The sequence below is a fragment of the Eublepharis macularius genome, chromosome 13 (assembly GCF_028583425.1).
Source record: "Eublepharis macularius isolate TG4126 chromosome 13, MPM_Emac_v1.0, whole genome shotgun sequence".
Taxonomy (NCBI): Eukaryota; Metazoa; Chordata; class Lepidosauria; order Squamata; family Eublepharidae; genus Eublepharis; species Eublepharis macularius.
The window spans coordinates 47,783,438-47,802,442 of NC_072802.1; the positions used below are offsets into that span (position 1 = coordinate 47,783,438).

A 19,005-nucleotide genomic window follows, 5' to 3' on the forward strand; every position below is an offset into this window, starting at 1 on the left:
TTCTAACATACTTCTTTGGGTTGCCAACCTCCATGTGGAACCTGGAGACCTCCCGGAATTACAGCTGATCTCCAGACAACATATCAATTACAGCTTTGGAGGGGGGACTCTATGGTGTCATACCCCTGCTCAGCTCCTTTCTTTCCCTAAGACCTGCTTTCACAGCCTTTCCCCCAAATTTTCAGGAAGTTTGTGACCTGGAGTTGGCAACCATAATTTGCTTTTCTTGCTTTCCCGCGTTTTTGATGAGGGAGGGTGAAAGGCTCGTTTCGTCGACTAACTGCATTTTACTCAACGAGAAAGATGCCCGCGCGCGCCCCCGTGCGGCCAGTGAGGGTCTCTTTCACCGAACGGGTGCTTCTACATAAGTTGGCTCTCCCTCCCACGACCGGCTACTTCCCGCGCAACCTATCAGGACGGAGAAAGAAAGCTCCAAGACACGCGGCGCCTTGACAGACAGATGAAGAAACCAATCCAATTCCAAGTAGGTGTGGCCACTCGCTCGCCCTCTCCCATAGTCGGGCTTATAGGACCTTGCAGCATTCCTAGACATTGACCGCCTCTCGTCTGGGTGTTCTGAGTTCTGATTGGCTGCGGTGGGCGGCTGGAGTTCCGGCTTCAAGGACCAATAGGAGTCACGCTACCGGAAGTTCAAGGCAGGCGGTTTTGCGTTCAAAGAGATGGTGAGGTTTAAGAACAGGTGAGCATGTTTAGGGGAGGGAAGGTGAAGTGAGTGTTGAGACAAGGGATGTTTGCCGCTAAAAGGTTTGTGAGCTTATTCTGAGCGCATGAGAGAAGCTGAAGGTCATTAGACTAAAGTGGTTCCATACAGTCCTGTTGCTTTCTCCCAGTATCCTGTCACAGACGCTTCCAGGAAACCCACCAGCGGCGCATGAATGCAAAAGTCCTTCATTATGACTTGTTCTAAGCACCTGGTATTTAGAGGTAGACAGTCTCTGAGCGTGGAAGGCCCTTTTCAATGAACTTGTAATCATAGGAATCGAATTTTTAAGGTGAAAAAAAATTAATCATTTATAAAAAAGAGAAAACCCTTTATTGGTTATATTTTATCTAACCTGTTTTCCCTAAACTGACACAACAATGTGTGATAATACCAGATTTTCTCCTTGCACAAACCCGATGTGGTAGGTGAGGCTAAGAGAGTGATTACCTTGTGGTTACCATGCACTTTTTTCATAATAAGTGAGGAATTTAAACCTGTGTCTCCGCATGCCTACAGCAACATTCTGTCATGCCACACTGACCTCTTGTGACAAGATGCCATGTGCTGTCATCACATCTTGTCACAATGAGGTCTATTTTGTGGTATGAATGGCTTCCTTTTATCAGTTCTGAACTGCTGACCAATTTCATTGAGTGATGCTTAATGCTAATATTGAGAGAAATGGTGAAAAACGGTGCTACCTTTTCCTTCCACACTTTGTATAACTTTATAACTTACGTTCCCTTTAGTTTTTCTTCCCTTCCAAAACTAAAGGTCTTAATTATGATTTTTTTTTTTAGGTCTTAATTATGATTATAGATGGCATTATCAGACTCCTTGTTTTGATGTTTTATCTATCGTCTTTTTGTTTGTTTTAATGCTGCATATATTACTTTGTGTAGCTTGTTGTGTATTAGCATTGGGTAACTTTTCAGGTCTGTTGCTTACTGATCAGATTTCTGGTGGATTTTCATGTTTTTAATTGATACAATTTGTAGTTGTGTTTTCATGTTGTTGATTTCCTTCAGCTGACACACACAGACTATATAAACAAAAATAGTTAGCAAGACAAACAGTGCTCACCTAGCATTTCACCAAAATGCTGGTGTGGTTTTGTTTCTCTCCTTTCCCCCCCAAACCCAGAGTTGTTCATTGGGCTAGTTTGATAATGTGTGAACTTAAGGTAAGGCTTGTTTCTAATTCATTCTCCCTCTGAGGCGGAGGACATCTTGGGTTGTTTCCTTTTGCCCAATCAGGGAGGCAGGAAGTCAAAAAAAAAATAGCTCTTCCTCTTCCTCTTGGAGCCTAGGAACGCCCCCTTGTTCCAGTTCTTTCCTGCCTCCAGGGAGAGCAGTTGTGGCTACAGTTTTCTCTGTCAGCCCACAGTCCTGTCTTTTTTGTCTTCTTTGTCCTAGCTCTAGTTTTTTCCTCCCCTCTTCCTCTCTTATTCTTCTCTACTCTACCTTTCTTATCTCTATTCCTCCCCCCCCTCTTCAACTCTTTTTTTCTCTGGGCCCAAGTCTATCAAGACGATGGAGTCCAGGGACTCCGAAGATAGCTTTATGGAGGGTGAGGAGGGAAGCTCACCAACGGCCGCATCGGCGGCAGAATCGGCTGCTGTACCCGGTACCGTCTTGCCGCCCAGGCTTGAACGGCATCCCGGCACCTTTCCGGCTGCAAAGCCGCGTACTTCTTCAAAAAAATCGCGACGCAAGCAGAAGGACTCCCAGGCATCAGGGCCAGTCGAGCAGGCCACCAGCAGCCCGTTAGATGCAGCCGCGGTTTTGGCGGGAAACCAAGATGGCGCCCGCGCCGATTCCCGCGCGGCTCCCAGTGCCGCGGTCGCCAACCTCCAGCCGGGAGAGTGCCCTGCAGGCCCTTCTACAGTGACGTGGCCTCTGCAGTCGATCGGCACCGAAGCCCATGGGACGGGTAATGTACAGGGCGACCTCGGTTCCCTCCTGAGAGGCGAGTTCATGTCCTTTCTACAGACCATGCGGGAAGAGATTTTTCATTGGTGCCAGCCCCCTCCCGAGGCAACAAGCCAGTCTTCCTCCCTGCCTCCTTCCCCCCCCAGTAAAGTGCGGCGTACATCCTGCCAGTGGCCTACCAAGGCAGCCCAAAAAGCACACCCAATCCCGGCCAGAGATGGGGATATTGTTGTAGGGGGGGGAGCCTACTCTGATAGCGAGGAGGGTGAAGAAAGGGAGTTCCTTTCAGAAGAAGAGGAGGAGGAAGAAGTCATTATGCCTGACCAGTCAAACAGGCTGTTTAAATCAGAGGACTATCCATACCTTCTGAGTAAGGCTCTGGCTGCCCTAGAGCTTCAGGAGAAACGAGGAGGGGAAGAGGCATCTAGTGGTACCAGTAGGGGTTCTTCAAGACCCAGAGGGTGTAAAGAATTTTTCCCAAGGGGTGATACCCAGGAGAAGGTCTTCTCTTTTCCGGAATATTTTGAAAGACAATTAAAAGCAGAATGGGTCTCCCCTGCCTCTAGCAAACAATGCTCAAGCGCTCTTAAAAAACTGTATGCATTACCTTCTTATGCATCTGAGCTTTTACAGGTTCCTCGAATTGATGCCCCGGTGGCGGCGCTTCAGTCACCTGGGCTGTTGTCGGAAGATGGCCAAGGCTCAGTCAGAGACAATCTGGATAGGAAGGCGGAAGCGGCACTCAAGAGAGCGCATGAAGCAGCAGCCATGGCGATTAGAGCATCTTCCACCGCGTCCATCGTGTCCCGGGCGGCAGTAGTCTGGCTGCGCAAGTTAATCCAGCTGCTACCTGAAAATCAAAAGCGTCTGTTAGAAGGGGCTAGTAGAGTCTTAAAAGCAACCACCTTCACGGCAGATGCTACTCTGGATGCTCTCACCTTCTCGTCCAGAGCCATTGCCTCTGCGGCAGTGGCTAGAAGGCTTCTCTGGTTGCGCGCATGGCCAGCTGACATCAGATCCAAATTTATCCTGATGGCGTACCCCTTCCAGGGGGATAAACTGTTTGGAGATGCCCTGGAAAAGGTTCTCATCGAGACCAAAGACAAGAAAAAAGCCTTACCCAAGTCGGTGAGACGGTATGACAAACGACCCTTCAATAACCAGTCCTTTCGTACACACCATTCCTTGGCGAGACCACGTCCAGATACCAAACGGTCCTCCTGGAGTGCCAACAAACAATCGTTCAAGAGAGCTAACTTCGGTTTCAGGTCTAACAGACAACACCAACAACGAGGGGAAAGGCAGGACTTCGACTCCAAAACTCAGAAGTCCTGACTCACGGCCGCTTCCGGTGGGGGGAAGACTACAGTTCTTTCTCCAATCCTGGGTGGACTCCAAGGCGGATGCCTGGACACTGGAAGTAATCTCAAAGGGTTACTCCATAGAGTTCAAGTCGCACCCACCGGATCGCTTTCTGTCATCCCCCCTACGCCGAAACCCTCAAAGGAGATCCATCACCTTAAACGCGGTACAACATCTCCTGAACATCCAAGCAGTCGAACCTGTACCTCGTCAAGAGCAAGGCTCCGGTGTTTACTCCCTATTCTTCACCGTGCCAAAAAGAAACGGAGACTGGAGGGCCATTTTGGACTTAAAGTTCGTAAACCGTTTCATAAAGCTGAGGCACTTTCGCATGGAGACTCTAAGATCTATCGCGGAGTCACTACGACCCAAAGAATTCCTCACCTCCATAGACCTCACAGAGGCATACTTACACATTCCGGTTCATCAGGCCCATCGCAGATTCCTGAGGTTTCATGTGAATGGTCTCCACCTTCAGTTCAAAGCCCTCCCATTCGGACTTGCCACAGCTCCCAGGTTGTTCTCCAAGATCCTGATCAACCCCATCGTTCGACTGCGGGAGAGGGGGATTCATATACATCCCTACTTAGACGACCTGCTACTCAGAGCAAGCTCCAGGGAAAAGGTGGCGGCCGACACACAGACCACGGTTCTCTACCTGCAAGCGCACGGTTTCTTGATCAACTTATCAAAATGTTCTCTTCAGCCTTCTCAAAGACTGCTTCATCTAGGAATGTTGGTCGACACCAGGAAGGGTCGTTTTTACCTACCACCGGAGAAGATCCAGAAAACCAAGGAGATGACCGCTCTGGTGCTGAGCCGCAGCTCCGTTTCTCTGATGTCGCTCTCCAAGTTGATGGGAACCCTCGTAGCGAACTGCGAGGCCCTGGACTGGGGCCGTCTGCACACACGGGAACTCGTGTCCTTCCTCAGACCGTTCCAATCTCTTATTGCACTAAGATGCGATCGACAACTCACAGTGCCCTTGAAGGTCAAGTCCAGCCTCAGATGGTGGACCTCAGCACCCAACCTGCGGCGGGGGAAGTCGTTCCTCAATCCTCCCAGGCTGCAACTATTCACCGATGCCAGTCTCACCGGCTGGGGGGCAGTTCTGGAAAACCGACCTGCTCAGGGTACATGGTCTCCGGAAGAGACTGTCCTGCCAATCAATCTCCTGGAAGTCAGAGCCATTCGCCTTGCTCTCGCTTTCTTCAGCCAAGACCTCGTCAGCAAGGATGTTCTGGTACGGACCGACAACGTCTCAGCCAAGGCATATATCAACCATCAGGGGGGCACTCGGTCCCCCAAGCTGCACAGAGAGGCCATGAAGATCTTACACTGGGCGGAAGCCAATCTCCTCTCTCTGCAAGCCGAACACATCAGGGGCGTGACCAACATTCAAGCGGACTGGCTCAGCAGGCAGTCCATCCACCCAGGAGAGTGGACACTCAAGAAGGAGGTTTTCCATATGATTGTGGAACGTTTCGGGACACCGATCATGGACCTGTTTGCCACTCCTGCGAACTGTCAAGTTCCGAGGTTTCTCTCCAGGTTCCTGTACCCCCAGGCAGAAGGGATAGACGCTCTCTCTACTCGGTGGCCCAAGGGGATACTGTACGCCTTTCCACCGATCCCGGTTCTTCCCAAACTTCTACGGCGGATAGCGGAACGTCAAGCGGAGGTAATCCTAGTGGCTCCATGGTGGCCTCGGAGACCCTGGTTCTCCACGATACAGGCACTGACGATTTCCCCTCCGATGCAGCTACCAACGGTACCAGATCTTCTGCATCAGGGCCCGGTGTGGCATCCCCATCCAGAATGGATGTGTCTGACCGCGTGGAGATTGAGAGGCAGTACCTTACCAGATTGAGGTACCCTCCGCAGGTGATCCTTACCCTCCTGGCGTCTAGGAAGAAATCAACTATTAGGCTATATAACACCACCTGGAAGGCCTTCGCTCGCTGGGCTAGGAGGAAGAAGGTTAATCCTCTGCGCCCATCCATCGTTATGATTCTGGACTTTCTCCAGCAGGGCCTGGAAGCTGGACTCAAGCCGGCCACTCTCCGCAAGCAGGTAGCGGCTCTGTCTTCGGTCTTTCCTGTCCTGGAAGGTTGTCGACTCTCCCGGCATCCTCACATCCAACGCTTCCTCAGGGGTGCGACCTTGCTAAGCCCCCCAGTTGTTCATCGTTTCCCTACTTGGAGGCTTCACGTTGTCTTATCGGCCTTAACCAGGCCCCCGTTTGAACCTCTCCGTTCAATTTCCTTGAGATGGCTAACCATCAAGACTATTTTCCTGGTAGCTGTCACGTCAGCGAGGCGGATCTCGGAACTGGGGGCTCTGTCAATCAAGCCCAACCTGTGCATTTTTCACCGGGATAAAGTGGTTCTCAGGACTGACCCCACCTTTGTTCCCAAATCCTGTTCCAGATTCCATAGGGCTCAGGAGATCAATCTGCCATCTTTCTGCCCTAACCCTTCTCATCCTAAGGAAAGGGACTGGCATACCCTCGACGTTCGTAGAGTCCTCAAGTCGTACCTATCTAGGACTGAATCTATCAGGTGTTCCGACTCGCTCTTCATCAATATTTCTCCTCCCAACCAAGGGAAGAAGATGTCCTCGGCAGCCATTGGGAGGAACATTCGGTCCTGCATCACGGAAGCGTACAAGGCGGGCAACAGAGAAGTGCCTCAGGGAATTACTGCTCATTCGGCAAGAAGCGCGGCAACTAACGCAGCATTCCTCAAGGACGCCTCCGTGGAAGAGGTTTGCAAGGCAGCCACCTGGTCATCAATCTCCACATTTGTCAGACACTACAAAATGAACATTTTCAATTCAGCGGACGCTGCCTTCGGAAGGAGAGTTCTCCAGCACGTGATGTTCGACGGGGAGCCTCTCCCACCCAGAGAAGACTAACTGCTTTGGGAGTACCCAAGATGTCCTCCGCCTCAGAGGGAGAACGGACCTTTGGACACTTACCGTGAAGGGTCCTTCTCCTCTGAGTGCAGGAGGACATCTTGCCCCTCCCAGGCTCCCCCGTCTCCTGTTACTCCTCTCTGATACTTCCTTATAAACAACACCTTTCCGGCTGGAATTTCCTGTCTCTCCTTCCACTCTCAACATGCCGCAGTCGTTTTTTCTCACTGTTTTTTACTTAACATAGTTCTGCACACCGACTAAGTTTTTCCTTTTTCGGGTCGGGTGCAAGTTTTTTCTTCTTGAAAGTTCTAGTATTTGATAGTTTTTTCTTCTACTGCTTTGTGGAGTCACCAGAACTGGAACAAGGGGGCGTTCCTAGGCTCCAAGAGGAAGAGGAAGAGCTATTTTTTTTTTGACTTCCTGCCTCCCTGATTGGGCAAAAGGAAACAACCCAAGATGTCCTCCTGCACTCAGAGGAGAAGGACCCTTCACGGTAAGTGTCCAAAGGTCCGTTCTCCACTAGAAGATGTTGAGGTCAAAGGTGGTACAGATAGAGAGTACAGATCTGAGTCACAGTATAAACAAGCCTGAGGTGGATACAGGTTTGTGATCTGGGTGTTTCCTAACTCAACAGGAGATAATTCCCTATAGTAACCCTCCCACCAGCTGTTGGTCTGACATACTGCCTTTTCTCTGCTTTTACAGGTACTTCCTCTGTGAAATTATCTCTGATGACTCCCGCTTTCAGCAATGCCTTGATGAACGTGCTGTGCACAATACAGTGAAGAATGTCATTGCTAGGATGCATGGAGATTTTGGTCTGGCTTGCTGCTCCATTGCATTCTCAGGTGTGGTTTCCAATGTTTTGCAGCCAGTAGCTGGTTCTATGATTACCATCTTTAGGGAAATCTATCCTTGCCCTCCCTTCTCCCTCATCCCTAAATCTCTTTACAGGCTTATGCTTGCCCCTCAACTTTAGAGAATGAGACTTGACTTAAATATGATGCTGGTGGGCAGGAATAACTTGCCCAAATGTCACTGCTTCCACCGAGACCTTGCCTGCTGCATTTACAATGCTGGCAAGCCAGAAAGGGGCCTATCTTAACTCTGGCATGTTAATAATTTGTGTGTAGCAGCTGACGAATTGGTTAACTGAGACATACTGCATGCCCAGTGCTGCTTTTTTTTAATTAAACAAAATTTTATTAATAAAAAGCATACAATAAATTACAAGATAGCATACATTAACAAGTAACAATTGGTAACTAAAACACAACCAATAACCAAATAACAATACTATATACAATATAAAGTAACAGTGATAAGGCTTAAATTCTAAGAACTACATTATAGCAATTAAAAAACAGATTTGTGAAACTTTGATAAAGCCGAGATATTATTGTTTTCCAGATATTCAAAGAATGGAGACCATTTCTCCTGAAGATTAGTGTTTTTGGGAAAGTGCTTGGCTTGATAAATTTTGTCACTCAATTTTTCCGTAATGAAATGATCCCAGATCTTGTTATGCCAGACAGATAAGGTTGGAACACTATTACTTTTCCAATAAGTTGCAATAACGCTCTTTGCAGTTGTTAGCAGGCTTGTTATAAGGTCTCTTCTCAACTATTACATTTAAATCTGGCTGAAGCCTTTGTCCTGTTTTGTGCTAGGGCAACATCCATTTCCCATGCAGTAATCACAGGCCTTGACAACTCATTTTATTTGGGGGAGGTGGTGAACTGAACAGTCCATCAGCCTTTCTTGCCTGAAGCTTAATAATTCACCAGTAGTTCATAATAAGTTCAGGCACCATTCCTCAGGCAAGAATAGCTACTGGTTTATGGAGGCCATTAAAGAACATGAGGACAAGCTGCTGACAGCAGCCAGGTCAGAGATGAGTCATGCTGGCTGTTTGTAGTCTCTGAATGGAGCTAACCATGACTCAACAAGTTCATTCCATTTGCTGAACTTGCCACCTGTCTGATTTTCTTTACTTTCCCTTTGTATGAACTGTGAAAGACACAAAGTTATGTTTTTGTTTTCTGCTGGCCACCATCTTTACATATTAACTGGAAGATAGAATGGAAGAATCCTCAACACTGAGCTAGTTAAAGAATTGTTTAACGGGAATTAAACCTTCTGTATACAAAGCAGATGCTGTACCACTGAACTGTGGCCCCTTCTCAATAACCTTTGACTAATGCATGAACAAAGAAAAGATTTTTGTTTCTTTGCGAGAACAACTAAAATAAATATTGAGTAAATGGAAATGCTAATAACTGAGACAAGACACCTGGTGTGCTTGAGAGAAACCTATCAGTACGTTCTGATAAAAATTTTGACTTTGGATCTGATGTAGATCATAGACTTTTAACATCAAGTATAATATGTGGAACATATTATAAATCAAGATCCATTGTTTTCCACTAGCTTTTTAGTCTCTCTGTGTTGTGGACACAGCATGGTGTCAGACAGTCATTAAAAGAGAAGGAATTACTGAAGAGGGCATGGCTAGCTCCAACCCATTTAAGGGTAATTGTTCATGTTAGAATGTACCATTGGGGCTTCCATATATGTCCCCCTCAGGGCCTTGCGCTCTGTAGATAAGCAGCTCCTGTTAGTCCCTGGCCTGATGGACAGTTGGCTGGCCTTAGCTAGGGCCAGGGCCCTTTCTGCCCTGGCCCGGCGGAACACTCTCCCAGTGGAGATCCGGGCCCCGCAGGACCTATTACAATTTCATAGGGCCTGCAAGATGGTGATTTTTGCTGGGCCTTTGATTAGGGGTCAGCTGTGTGTCCCCCTTTCGGATTGCCATGCCCTCCTGTCGCCACCATGGATTTACATCATGGCGGTGCCCGTGGTCTATAGTGATTTTATACTAGCCTGATTTGATCAGTTGTGCCTGAATTTTTTTTCATGTCATCTGGGTAGGGGTGTGCAAGCCAAAAATTTTCGGCTATAGCCGAAAGTAGAAAGCCGAAAGAAAATTCTCTATCGTTAAAGCTGAAAGCCGAAACAAGAATCTCTTTCGGGATTCGGGATTCGGGATTCTTTCGGCATTATTTCGGCATTCTTTCGGCTTTTTTCTATGGGAAAATGCCTCCGTCTTCCAGGACGCCTGGAGGAGGCATTTTCCCACCGAATAAGCCCAAAATTGGCGGGGACCTTCCTCTAACCCTTCTCTAACAACCACCCAAGTTTCAGACAGATTGGACTTTGGGGGGCCATGTTATGGCCCCCCAAAGCAGGTCCCCCCATCCTCCCATAAAGGAGCATCTTCTTCATTATTTCCTATGGGGAAAAAATGAAGAAGCAGGCTTCCTTTGCCAGGGGTGGCATTTTGCATGCAAAATGCCCCCTTACCCTCAGGGGCCCTTCTCCCACCCCTCCTCCCACCCCCCACCAAGGCTCAGCCTGCTCCCACTTGGGGGGGCCATTTCATGGCCTCCCCAAGTAGGTGCTCTAATCTCTACCACTGACAGCTGGGGGAGGCTTGTGTTGCCAGGGGTGGCATTTTGCTTGCAAAATGCCCCCCAACCCTCTGGGGCCCTTCTCCCACCCCTCCTCCCACCCCCCCACCAAGGCTCAGCCTGCTCCCACTTGGGGGGGCCATTTCATGGCCTCCCCAAGTAGGTGCTCTAATCTCTACCACTGACAGCTGGGGGAGGCTTGTGTTGCCAGGGGTGGCATTTTGCATGCAAAATGCCCCCCAGCCCTCTGGGGCCCTTCTCCCACCCTTCCTCCCACCCCACACCAAGGCTCAGACTGCTCCCACTTGGGGGGGCCATTTCATGGCCTCCCCAAGTAGGTCCTCTCAGCCCCTAAAGTCCACCCCTTACAGCCCCACACAAACCCAATTCCCCCCCAGCTGCCGCACACAGACCCAAATCCCCACATTAGCCCCTCACAGACCCAAATCCACCCCCACCTGCCCCACACCCATAACCCCAGGAACAGGCTGGCAAAGGCCAGCCCTCTCCCTTTGTTCCCTATGCTGGGAACTTCTAAACTCTCTTTCCCTGGGCAATTCTGCACAGCCCAGGGGTGCCACAATGGTGGGCACACTTCTGAGTGCCAGCTGGTCCCTGTGAAAGAACACCTGAACCACAGACACCCTCCCTCAAATTCCCCCACCACCTACAGAGATAGCTGGCCAGCCAGCCCCATTGTTCCCTATGATGGGAACCAACTGCACAACAAAGAATAAAACAAGAACAACACAAAATAAAGTTTTTTAAAAATTATTTTCTCCCTTCCAAAGTACAAGTAGGCAAAGCATTATGACACATTACACCAGCAGTCCCCCACACAGAAAAATAACACAACTCACTTAACATCAGAGAATCACAAAGCACGATTCCTGTCAAAAACACTTTATTTCTTGAACAGCTTTAGGTTACACAGCAGGGGGGAACACCAAAGGGCTTGGCAGCAGTATCTTACACAAAAATAACACAACTCACTTAACATCAGAGAATCACAAAAGCACAATTCCTGTCAAAAACACTTTATTTCTTGAACAGCTTTAGGCTACACAGCAGGGGGGGGACACCAAAGGGCATGGAAGCAGTATCTTACACAAAAATAACACAACTCACTTCACATTAAAGAATCACCCCAAAAAATTGCTGTCAAAAGCACTTTATTTCTGTAACTGCTTTAGGTTACACAGTAGGAAGGCACCACAGAGCAGGAAAGCAGTGTACTACACAAAAATAACACAACTCACTTCACATCAGAGAATCACACAAACACAATTGCTGTCAAAAACGGTGAAGTGGGTTGTATTATTTTTTGTAGTACATTGCTATCATGCCCTTTTGTGCCCTCCTACTGTGTAACCTAAAGCTGTTCAAGAAATAAAGTGTTTTTGCCAGGAATTGTGTTTTTGTGATTCTCTGATGTTAAGTGAGTTGTGTTATTTTTGTGTAAGATACTGCTTCCATGCCCTTTGGTGTTCCCCCCCTTCTGTGTAGCCTAAAGCTGTTCAAGAAATAAAGTGTTTTTGCCAGGAAATGTGTTTTTGTGATTCTCTGATGTTAAGTGAGTTGTGTTATTTTTGTGTAAGATACTGCTGCCATGCCCTTTGGTGTTCCCCCCCTGCTGTGTAGCCTAAAGCTGTTCAAGAAATAAAGTGTTTTTGACAGGAATCGTGCTTTGTGATTCTCTGATGTTAAGTGAGTTGTGTTATTTTTCTGTGTGGGGGACTGCTGGTGTTATGTGTCATAATGCTTTGCCTACTTGTACTTTGGAAGGGAGAAAATAATTTTTAAAAAACTTTATTTTGTGTTGTTCTTGTTTTATTCTTTGTTGTGCAGTTGGTTCCCATCATAGGGAACAATGGGGCTGGCTGGCCAGCCATCTCTGTAGGTGGTGGGGGAATTTGAGGGAGGGTGTCTGTGGTTCAGGTGCTCTTTCACAGAGACCAGCTGGCACTCAGAAGTGTGCCCACCATTGTGGCACCCCTGGGCTGTGCAGAATTGCCCAGGGAAAGAGAGTTTAGAAGTTCCCAGCATAGGGAACAAAGGGAGAGGGCTGGCCTTTGCCAGCCTGTTCCTGGGGTTATGGGTGTGGGGCAGGTGGGGGTGGATTTGGGTCTGTGAGGGGCTAATGTGGGGATTTGGGTCTGTGTGTGGCAGCTGGGGGGAATTGGGTTTGTGTGGAGCTGTAAGGGGTGGAATTTAGGGGCTGAGAGGACCTACTTGGGGAGGCCATGAAATGGCCCCCCCAAGTGGGAGCAGGCTGAGCCTTGGTGGGGGGTGGGAGGAGGGGTGGGAGAAGGGCCCCAGAGGGTTGGGGGGCATTTTGCATGCAAAATGCCACCCCTGGCAACACAAGCCTCCCCCAGCTGTCAGTGGTAGAGATTAGAGCACCTACTTGGGGAGGCCATGAAATGGCCCCCCCAAGTGGGAGCAGGCTGAGCCTTGGTGGGGGGTGGGAGGAGGGGTGGGAGAAGGGCCCCAGAGGGTTGGGGGGCATTTTGCATGCAAAATGCCACCCCTGGCAACACAAGCCTCCCCCAGCTGTCAGTGGTAGAGATTAGAGCACCTACTTGGGGAGGCCATGAAATGGCCCCCCCAAGTGGGAGCAGGCTGAGCCTTGGTGGGGGGTGGGAGGAGGGGTGGGAGAAGGGCCCCTGAGGGTAAGGGGGCATTTTGCATGCAAAATGCCACCCCTGGCAAAGGAAGCCTGCTTCTTCATTTTTTCCCCATAGGAAATAATGAAGAAGATGCTCCTTTATGGGAGGATGGGGGGACCTGCTTTGGGGGGCCATAACATGGCCCCCCAAAGTCCAATCTGTCTGAAACTTGGGTGGTTGTTAGAGAAGGGTTAGAGGAAGGTCCCCACCAATTTTGGGCTTATTCGGTGGGAAGATGCCTCCCCCAGACGTCTGGGAAGACGGAGGCATTTTCCCATTGAAAAGCCGAATGAAAGACGAAAGAATCCCGAAACGTTTCGGCTTTTTTCTTTCGGCTACCCGAAACGTTTCGGGATTCCCCGAAACGTTTCGGCATTCCCTGAAAGAAGCCGAAACACTTTTGTTTCGGCATTCTTTCGGCATTCTGAATGCCGAAACGCACATCCCTACATCTGGGTTAAGTGGTTTTAATGGTGTCTTTTTAAAAATTGGACTATTGTTGGAAGCTGCCCTGAGCCTGCTTGTGGGATGGGCGGGGTATAAATCAAATAAAATATGCCACTGATGCAGCTGTAAAGGAGAATTGTTCAGGCTGATGGTACCTATCCCATTGTCAGCTTGCTCAGTCATTGGCCTTTTTCACATCCACATCTGAGGTTATGCATGTGCACATATCCAGTGCTAAGCTATGGAGCATCATTCTCCTCTTTCTCTTTTCCCCAGTGAAGTATCTCAATGCCTACACAGGGATAGTACTCTTGTGCTGCCGGAAAGACTTTCATCGGCTTCTTTGGTCGTCTCTGCCTTTTATAACTTACTTGGAGAGCAGGAACCAACGTTACCCATGTTCCTTTAATACGCTCCATGTTGGAGGTGAGCATTGTTTGGGTTTTTGTGTTCCAGCAGTATGGCTAGCAGCTAAGTCATGTGTGTACTCAAATCACCTGCTTTGGACAGTCTGAATTCTTTGTTTTTATTTAGTGTCAGCAGATAGGAAAAAGTTAATGCCTCCATGTGTATGGGCAGAGCCAGCCAGATGTCAGAATGGTTCCATTTCTTGGCTCTGCTGTCCAAGAAGAGGAGCAGTAAGTCTGTGCTCTAGAACTTTGGGCCTGGAGCCCTTGGCTAGGCAAAGAAAGCAAATAAAGATATATAAGTAGAGTAGAGCATTGTTTCCTCTGCACCTAACTATGGATTGTTCAAACATCTCAGAGGTTCTTATAAGCTAATGATGTTCTGGCTGGCCAGCATATCTTTCCAGCCCCTGTACTTCATGGCAGTGGCCTGGTGTGCACAACAGCCCTTCTAGCCTTCTACAGCCCAGCAGGACCAAGGAGCAGTTCTGGACATTCTACTCTACAGGACGTGGACCCACAAATGTGGACATGGTAGCCAGATCCAGCAACTCCTTCTGTGTTTGTTCCTCAGGGCACTGGCCAAGCAGTTTTCCAAGAGTTCTTGGTGCCAAGTTCTGGCCTTGGTAGGACTCTATCCTGCTTCTAGCCTGTGAAAAGCACCACTTTGGCCTGCATTTTATAGGATCCCTCTGCTGTGCAGTCTTGTCAGGCTCTCCTACTTCCTTGTGGTGCTATCCCGTAGTGCCCCCTGCCCTCTCTCGGGCATGGTTAATTGACAGCGCCCTCTTCATCTCCTAAATGACTTAAACTAATTTTCCTGCTTTGTGCACAAAATAAAATGCATCAAATATTGTTGCATCTTTTTATTCCCACCTTCTGTCTAATAAGAGCTTTGAGAAAGGTCATGTCCCTTTTGAAGTATGTTTTATCCCTCAATGGTTCCTTGGACTCTGAGCACTTATGCATGAAGGATGAAGAGCTGCTGCTTTTTTCAAACGTTGAACATTACCTACTTAAGCAGACAGGCAATATGTTCCAGCCAAGTGTCCAGCAGGTAACAAGTCACCTGAGCGATTCAAAGAAGCTTCCAAAGGAGGTCTGCAGAGGTACAAGGAATCTGCTTTCTTTACATCGTAGCAGGAATTGTATACACCCTCTGTCTTAATTGGATCAACGGATTATTGTCTTGAGACACCTTAGGAAAAACTATTAGAATCTAGCCCAGATAAAGAACTTCTGGAAGAGGAGAGTTTGTCATTGTCCCCCTTCCATGGGTGACTGTTCAAGGCTGGAATTTTCCATGCCTTTCTTTCAAGAGTTTTCTGCATTGTCTGCATAAAATTGGAAGCTCTAGAGGGCACCCCAGAGGATACCACTAGGAATCATATCTCATTGTTTTCATACCATGAATTCTGGGCCCTCTACTGTTTCCAGTTCCAGAACTTACTGGACCAAGAGTGGCAGTAACATAGCCAGTGCCAAGCTCCTTGCGTGTGTTATGTGATATCAAGTCGCCTCCAACCTATGGCAACTCTATGAAGGAAATACCTCCAAAACATCCTTATCATTAACAGACTTGCTCAAATCCTGCAAACTGGAGGATGTGGCTTCTTTTATTGAGTCAAGCCATCTCGTTTTAGGTCTTCCTCTTGTTCTACTGTCTTCCATTTTCCCTATTGACTTTTCCAGAGAATTTGTCTTCTCATAATGTGACCAAAGTACGACAGCCTTAGTTTTGTCATTTTAGCTTCTAGGGAAGATTCAGGCTTGATTTGATCTAGTACCCACTTCTTTTTGGCTGTCCATGGTAGCCATAAAACTCTACATTCAATTTACGTATCGCCCTTCATTACTACTTTACAAAATGTGCCATTATTATCCTCACAACCATCACTCTGTGAGGTGGGTGGGACCGAGAGCTCTCCAGAGAACTGTGACTGATCCAAGGTCACCCAGCTGGTTTCAAGTGAAGGAGTGGGAATCAAACCCAGCTCTCCAGATTAGTGTCTTGTCGCTCTTAACCACTACACCAAACTGGTTCTCTTGTAGTGGATGCAGAAGGGACTGCCTAAACCTCTAGAATCATGATCTCCAAAGATGGGGAAGAGATAATGATGGTCCTCTGTATCACGAGTGTGTTTTCAGCACTCTGTCTCTCCACTGCCAATAATTATATTGACCAGTCTGCTTCTAGAGGTTCTTCTGTGGATTCAGCCTGATGCATGATAGCTGCAGTAGTGACAGCAGTGGATTTTTAAAAGTCTTCTGCTGAGCCTGCCCACTGGCCAGATTTTTATGTTTTGCCCTTGGTCTGCATGGAAAAGCACACAGTTCTGCAGGAATCAAAAAGACTTTAAGTGTGTCTGATGGGTTACATTTGCTTGCTCCTGTCTTCAGACTCTGATGAAACTTTCCTGCTTGCTGTCTTGACACTAGAAAAAAGGAGCTTCACAGCAAGTCCAACTTCACTTTCCTTGGTAGTGACTTGCCAAAAATGAGAAATGTTTTAAGAAGGTGCAGTATCCCCTAAATATCCCTTTTTATGTCGTTCTTCCTCATGGTATGAGTTCGGTTTTATGGCTTAATTATTCATTACTAATTACTGTAAGAGGACTGTGTTTAAGATTCAAGTGCTCCCCAATATGTGAAATTGTTTTTTCCCTCCACCAGCTACAATAAGAACATGTCAGAAATTCCTGATTCACTACAACAGCAATCAGTTACTGGCGTTGCTGCGCAACTGCACCAGTGAAGGTAACCAGCTATACAACCTATGTGAAGTTAAAATGGGGCCTTTCCTGGAAACTTTCCCTTACCTGGGACAGCAGACAAAGTACAACATAGAAGGAGAATGGAGGTCTTATCCCGAGTTAGCAAGCACTTGGGCTGAATATAGGAATGTCCTCTGCTGAAATGTACGTTCTCCCCCTTTAGACTTCTCTAAAGCCTGCCTGTTAATGTTTTCCCCTAGGCAGGTTGCCTTTAGCAGAGGCTTAGAAGACTGTTGCTGCTAGGTAGTTTATTTCAGGAAGCTTCACCATGACAGCTTACCTTGGACGTGTGTATGATTGCCATAATGCTTCAGGTATACAGAAGGCCCACATACTGTGGTTCTGAGTCCAGAATTCAGCTTCCTAAGGAACCCCCCCCCCCAGCAAGATTCTACCCACATAGACATGTTTGAGAGAGTATGGCCAAGGTCTGTTGGAAATTCAAAGGATGGCATGTGGCTCCTTTAACCAAAACTAGAATTATGCAAAATATACTTATTTTGCTAAATTTGTTCTATTTATACTTGTTTAAAAGAACTCTTCTCTGAAACCTTCAGGATTACAGCCAGTCTAATGCTGTCTTTAAAGTAAGGGCTTCATTTGAACTGAAAAACAAAATCCTTCTGTCATTAGGTTTCAACTGTATTCTGGGAACCCTGAGGTTTTTGAAGCTTAATATGAGCCCTTCAAAGAGAATCAGTAATGGTGGACAAGCTTCTCAAGAAGGCAGATGTCAGGAATTGAGGAGGAACAGTAGATAACGTGAGACTGTACAGCCTTGGCTAGCAAGCACCTGGTTGATTCAGCTATGGGCTTTAGGAAGTGTAGAGATGGAGTACAGGAATAGATTTACTACCCATATTATTTTGTGAACTGATGTTCTCTATTTTTTGTTACAGCAGATAGACAAGCCATCCAGGAATCAGTGCAAAGCTGTATGTTTGTGGAAGAGGAACAGTTTCACAGCAAGGATGAAGAAAGTGATGATAGCATGCAGATGGCATGAAATTACTTGGGGATTCCTTTTAAAGCAAGGCCCGTTACCACCCCTCCCTCCTTATTTAAATAAAAGAATTATGAACATACCTGTCCTAAAGATAAGGTAAATAACTTTTAAAAACTGCATCCATTTTGCCTTTTTCTTAGAGCAACAGTTCTGTAATAAGTTTTAAGGTGTTCCAAAAGTACTTGATGAGAAATTTGATCGTTGCATCATGAGGGAAAAGGGAAATCATATTGCCTGTAATATAGTTCTTCACATTATCCTGGTTTAGCTGTAACTGAAAAAGCATTTTGCCTTTCCTGAAAGACTCAGAAGAGACAATACTTGCCCCAGGAGACTCCAAGAGGCAGTCAGCATAAATGTAGTTTATCTGGATATGGTCAAACACCCTTGAAGCCTTGAGGAGACAGAGGACTACTTTTGTTGAATAGAAGATAGAACTGACAGTCCCAGTTTTAAAACTGAAGGCTTCAATAGACAGACACATACAAGCTAGAATTCAGACCAAAAAGGCTTGGCTGTAATAATAGAGCTTGGAGGAAAAAATCCTTTATAGTTTACAAGCTACTGAAAAGTTTAGAACACTGATCCAGGAGAGTATGAAACTCCAATGCTGCCCTTGAAATGCTAAGGCAAAGAATCAGGATCTACAAGGAGCACATGATCTATTGTGTTTTCCAAAGGTCACAAGAGCCTCCTTAGGCTTACAAAGCTAGCAGGGCCATGCCTTAACAAGATATGCTGGTATGTGTAGATCTTATGTGATTACATGCTTTGGAACAGAGAAATGGGGCTGTATGTAGATCTCAGCCAGGAACTGATCCATTGTTTTCTAGATGTGCCAACATGACAGTATGAATAGAGCTTGTGATGGTTTCTGTTAACAGGTTGAAATAAATTCTTGTGTTTGTTCTCCACCTCCCATCTTAACCTGTTAACTGCAGCAGTGGAAATACCCAGGCTTTAGATTTTGAGTAGTATTGCAGCATTGGTCTGATGGTAGAAGGTGGTACAATCTTAGAATAAGCTAGTTCCTTACTTGCTACACAATGAAGTCCTTCAGCATTGTTTTTCTCCCTTACATGTTCATATTGTTTGCTATATGTACATGAAAAGGACATTTCAGATTTCATTGGTCAGTCACAACTCCCAATGTATTTTTTGATTTTGAAAAATATAGCCCCAACGAAGAGTTCTGGCAAACAAAAACAACTTGACATTTGTTTTAAGATTTGAGCAGAATGTTTGACATAATGTGCTTTCAGCCAAAGTTAAGTTCAACTTAAGCCAGACTTTAGT

General features: G+C 47.0%; 1 protein-coding gene across 2 annotated transcripts; it reads left to right on the plus strand.

Annotated features, from left to right (window-relative positions):
• Nucleotides 1-616: 616 nt before the first annotated feature.
• Nucleotides 617-18,451, plus strand: POP5 (POP5 homolog, ribonuclease P/MRP subunit). 2 transcript variants are annotated; one of them, XM_054997040.1, is made up of 5 exons: nucleotides 617-700; nucleotides 7,642-7,784; nucleotides 13,799-13,948; nucleotides 16,603-16,686; nucleotides 17,603-18,451. In XM_054997040.1, the coding sequence occupies exons 1-5, from the start codon at nucleotides 681-683 to the stop codon at nucleotides 17,707-17,709; spliced, it is 504 nt and encodes a 167-aa protein (XP_054853015.1). In that variant the 5' UTR covers nucleotides 617-680; the 3' UTR covers nucleotides 17,710-18,451. The 2 variants fall into 2 exon arrangements, with proteins under 2 accessions (XP_054853015.1, XP_054853016.1); XM_054997041.1 differs by having other exon boundaries at nucleotides 17,606-18,451.
• The last annotated feature ends 554 nt before the right edge of the window (nucleotides 18,452-19,005 follow it).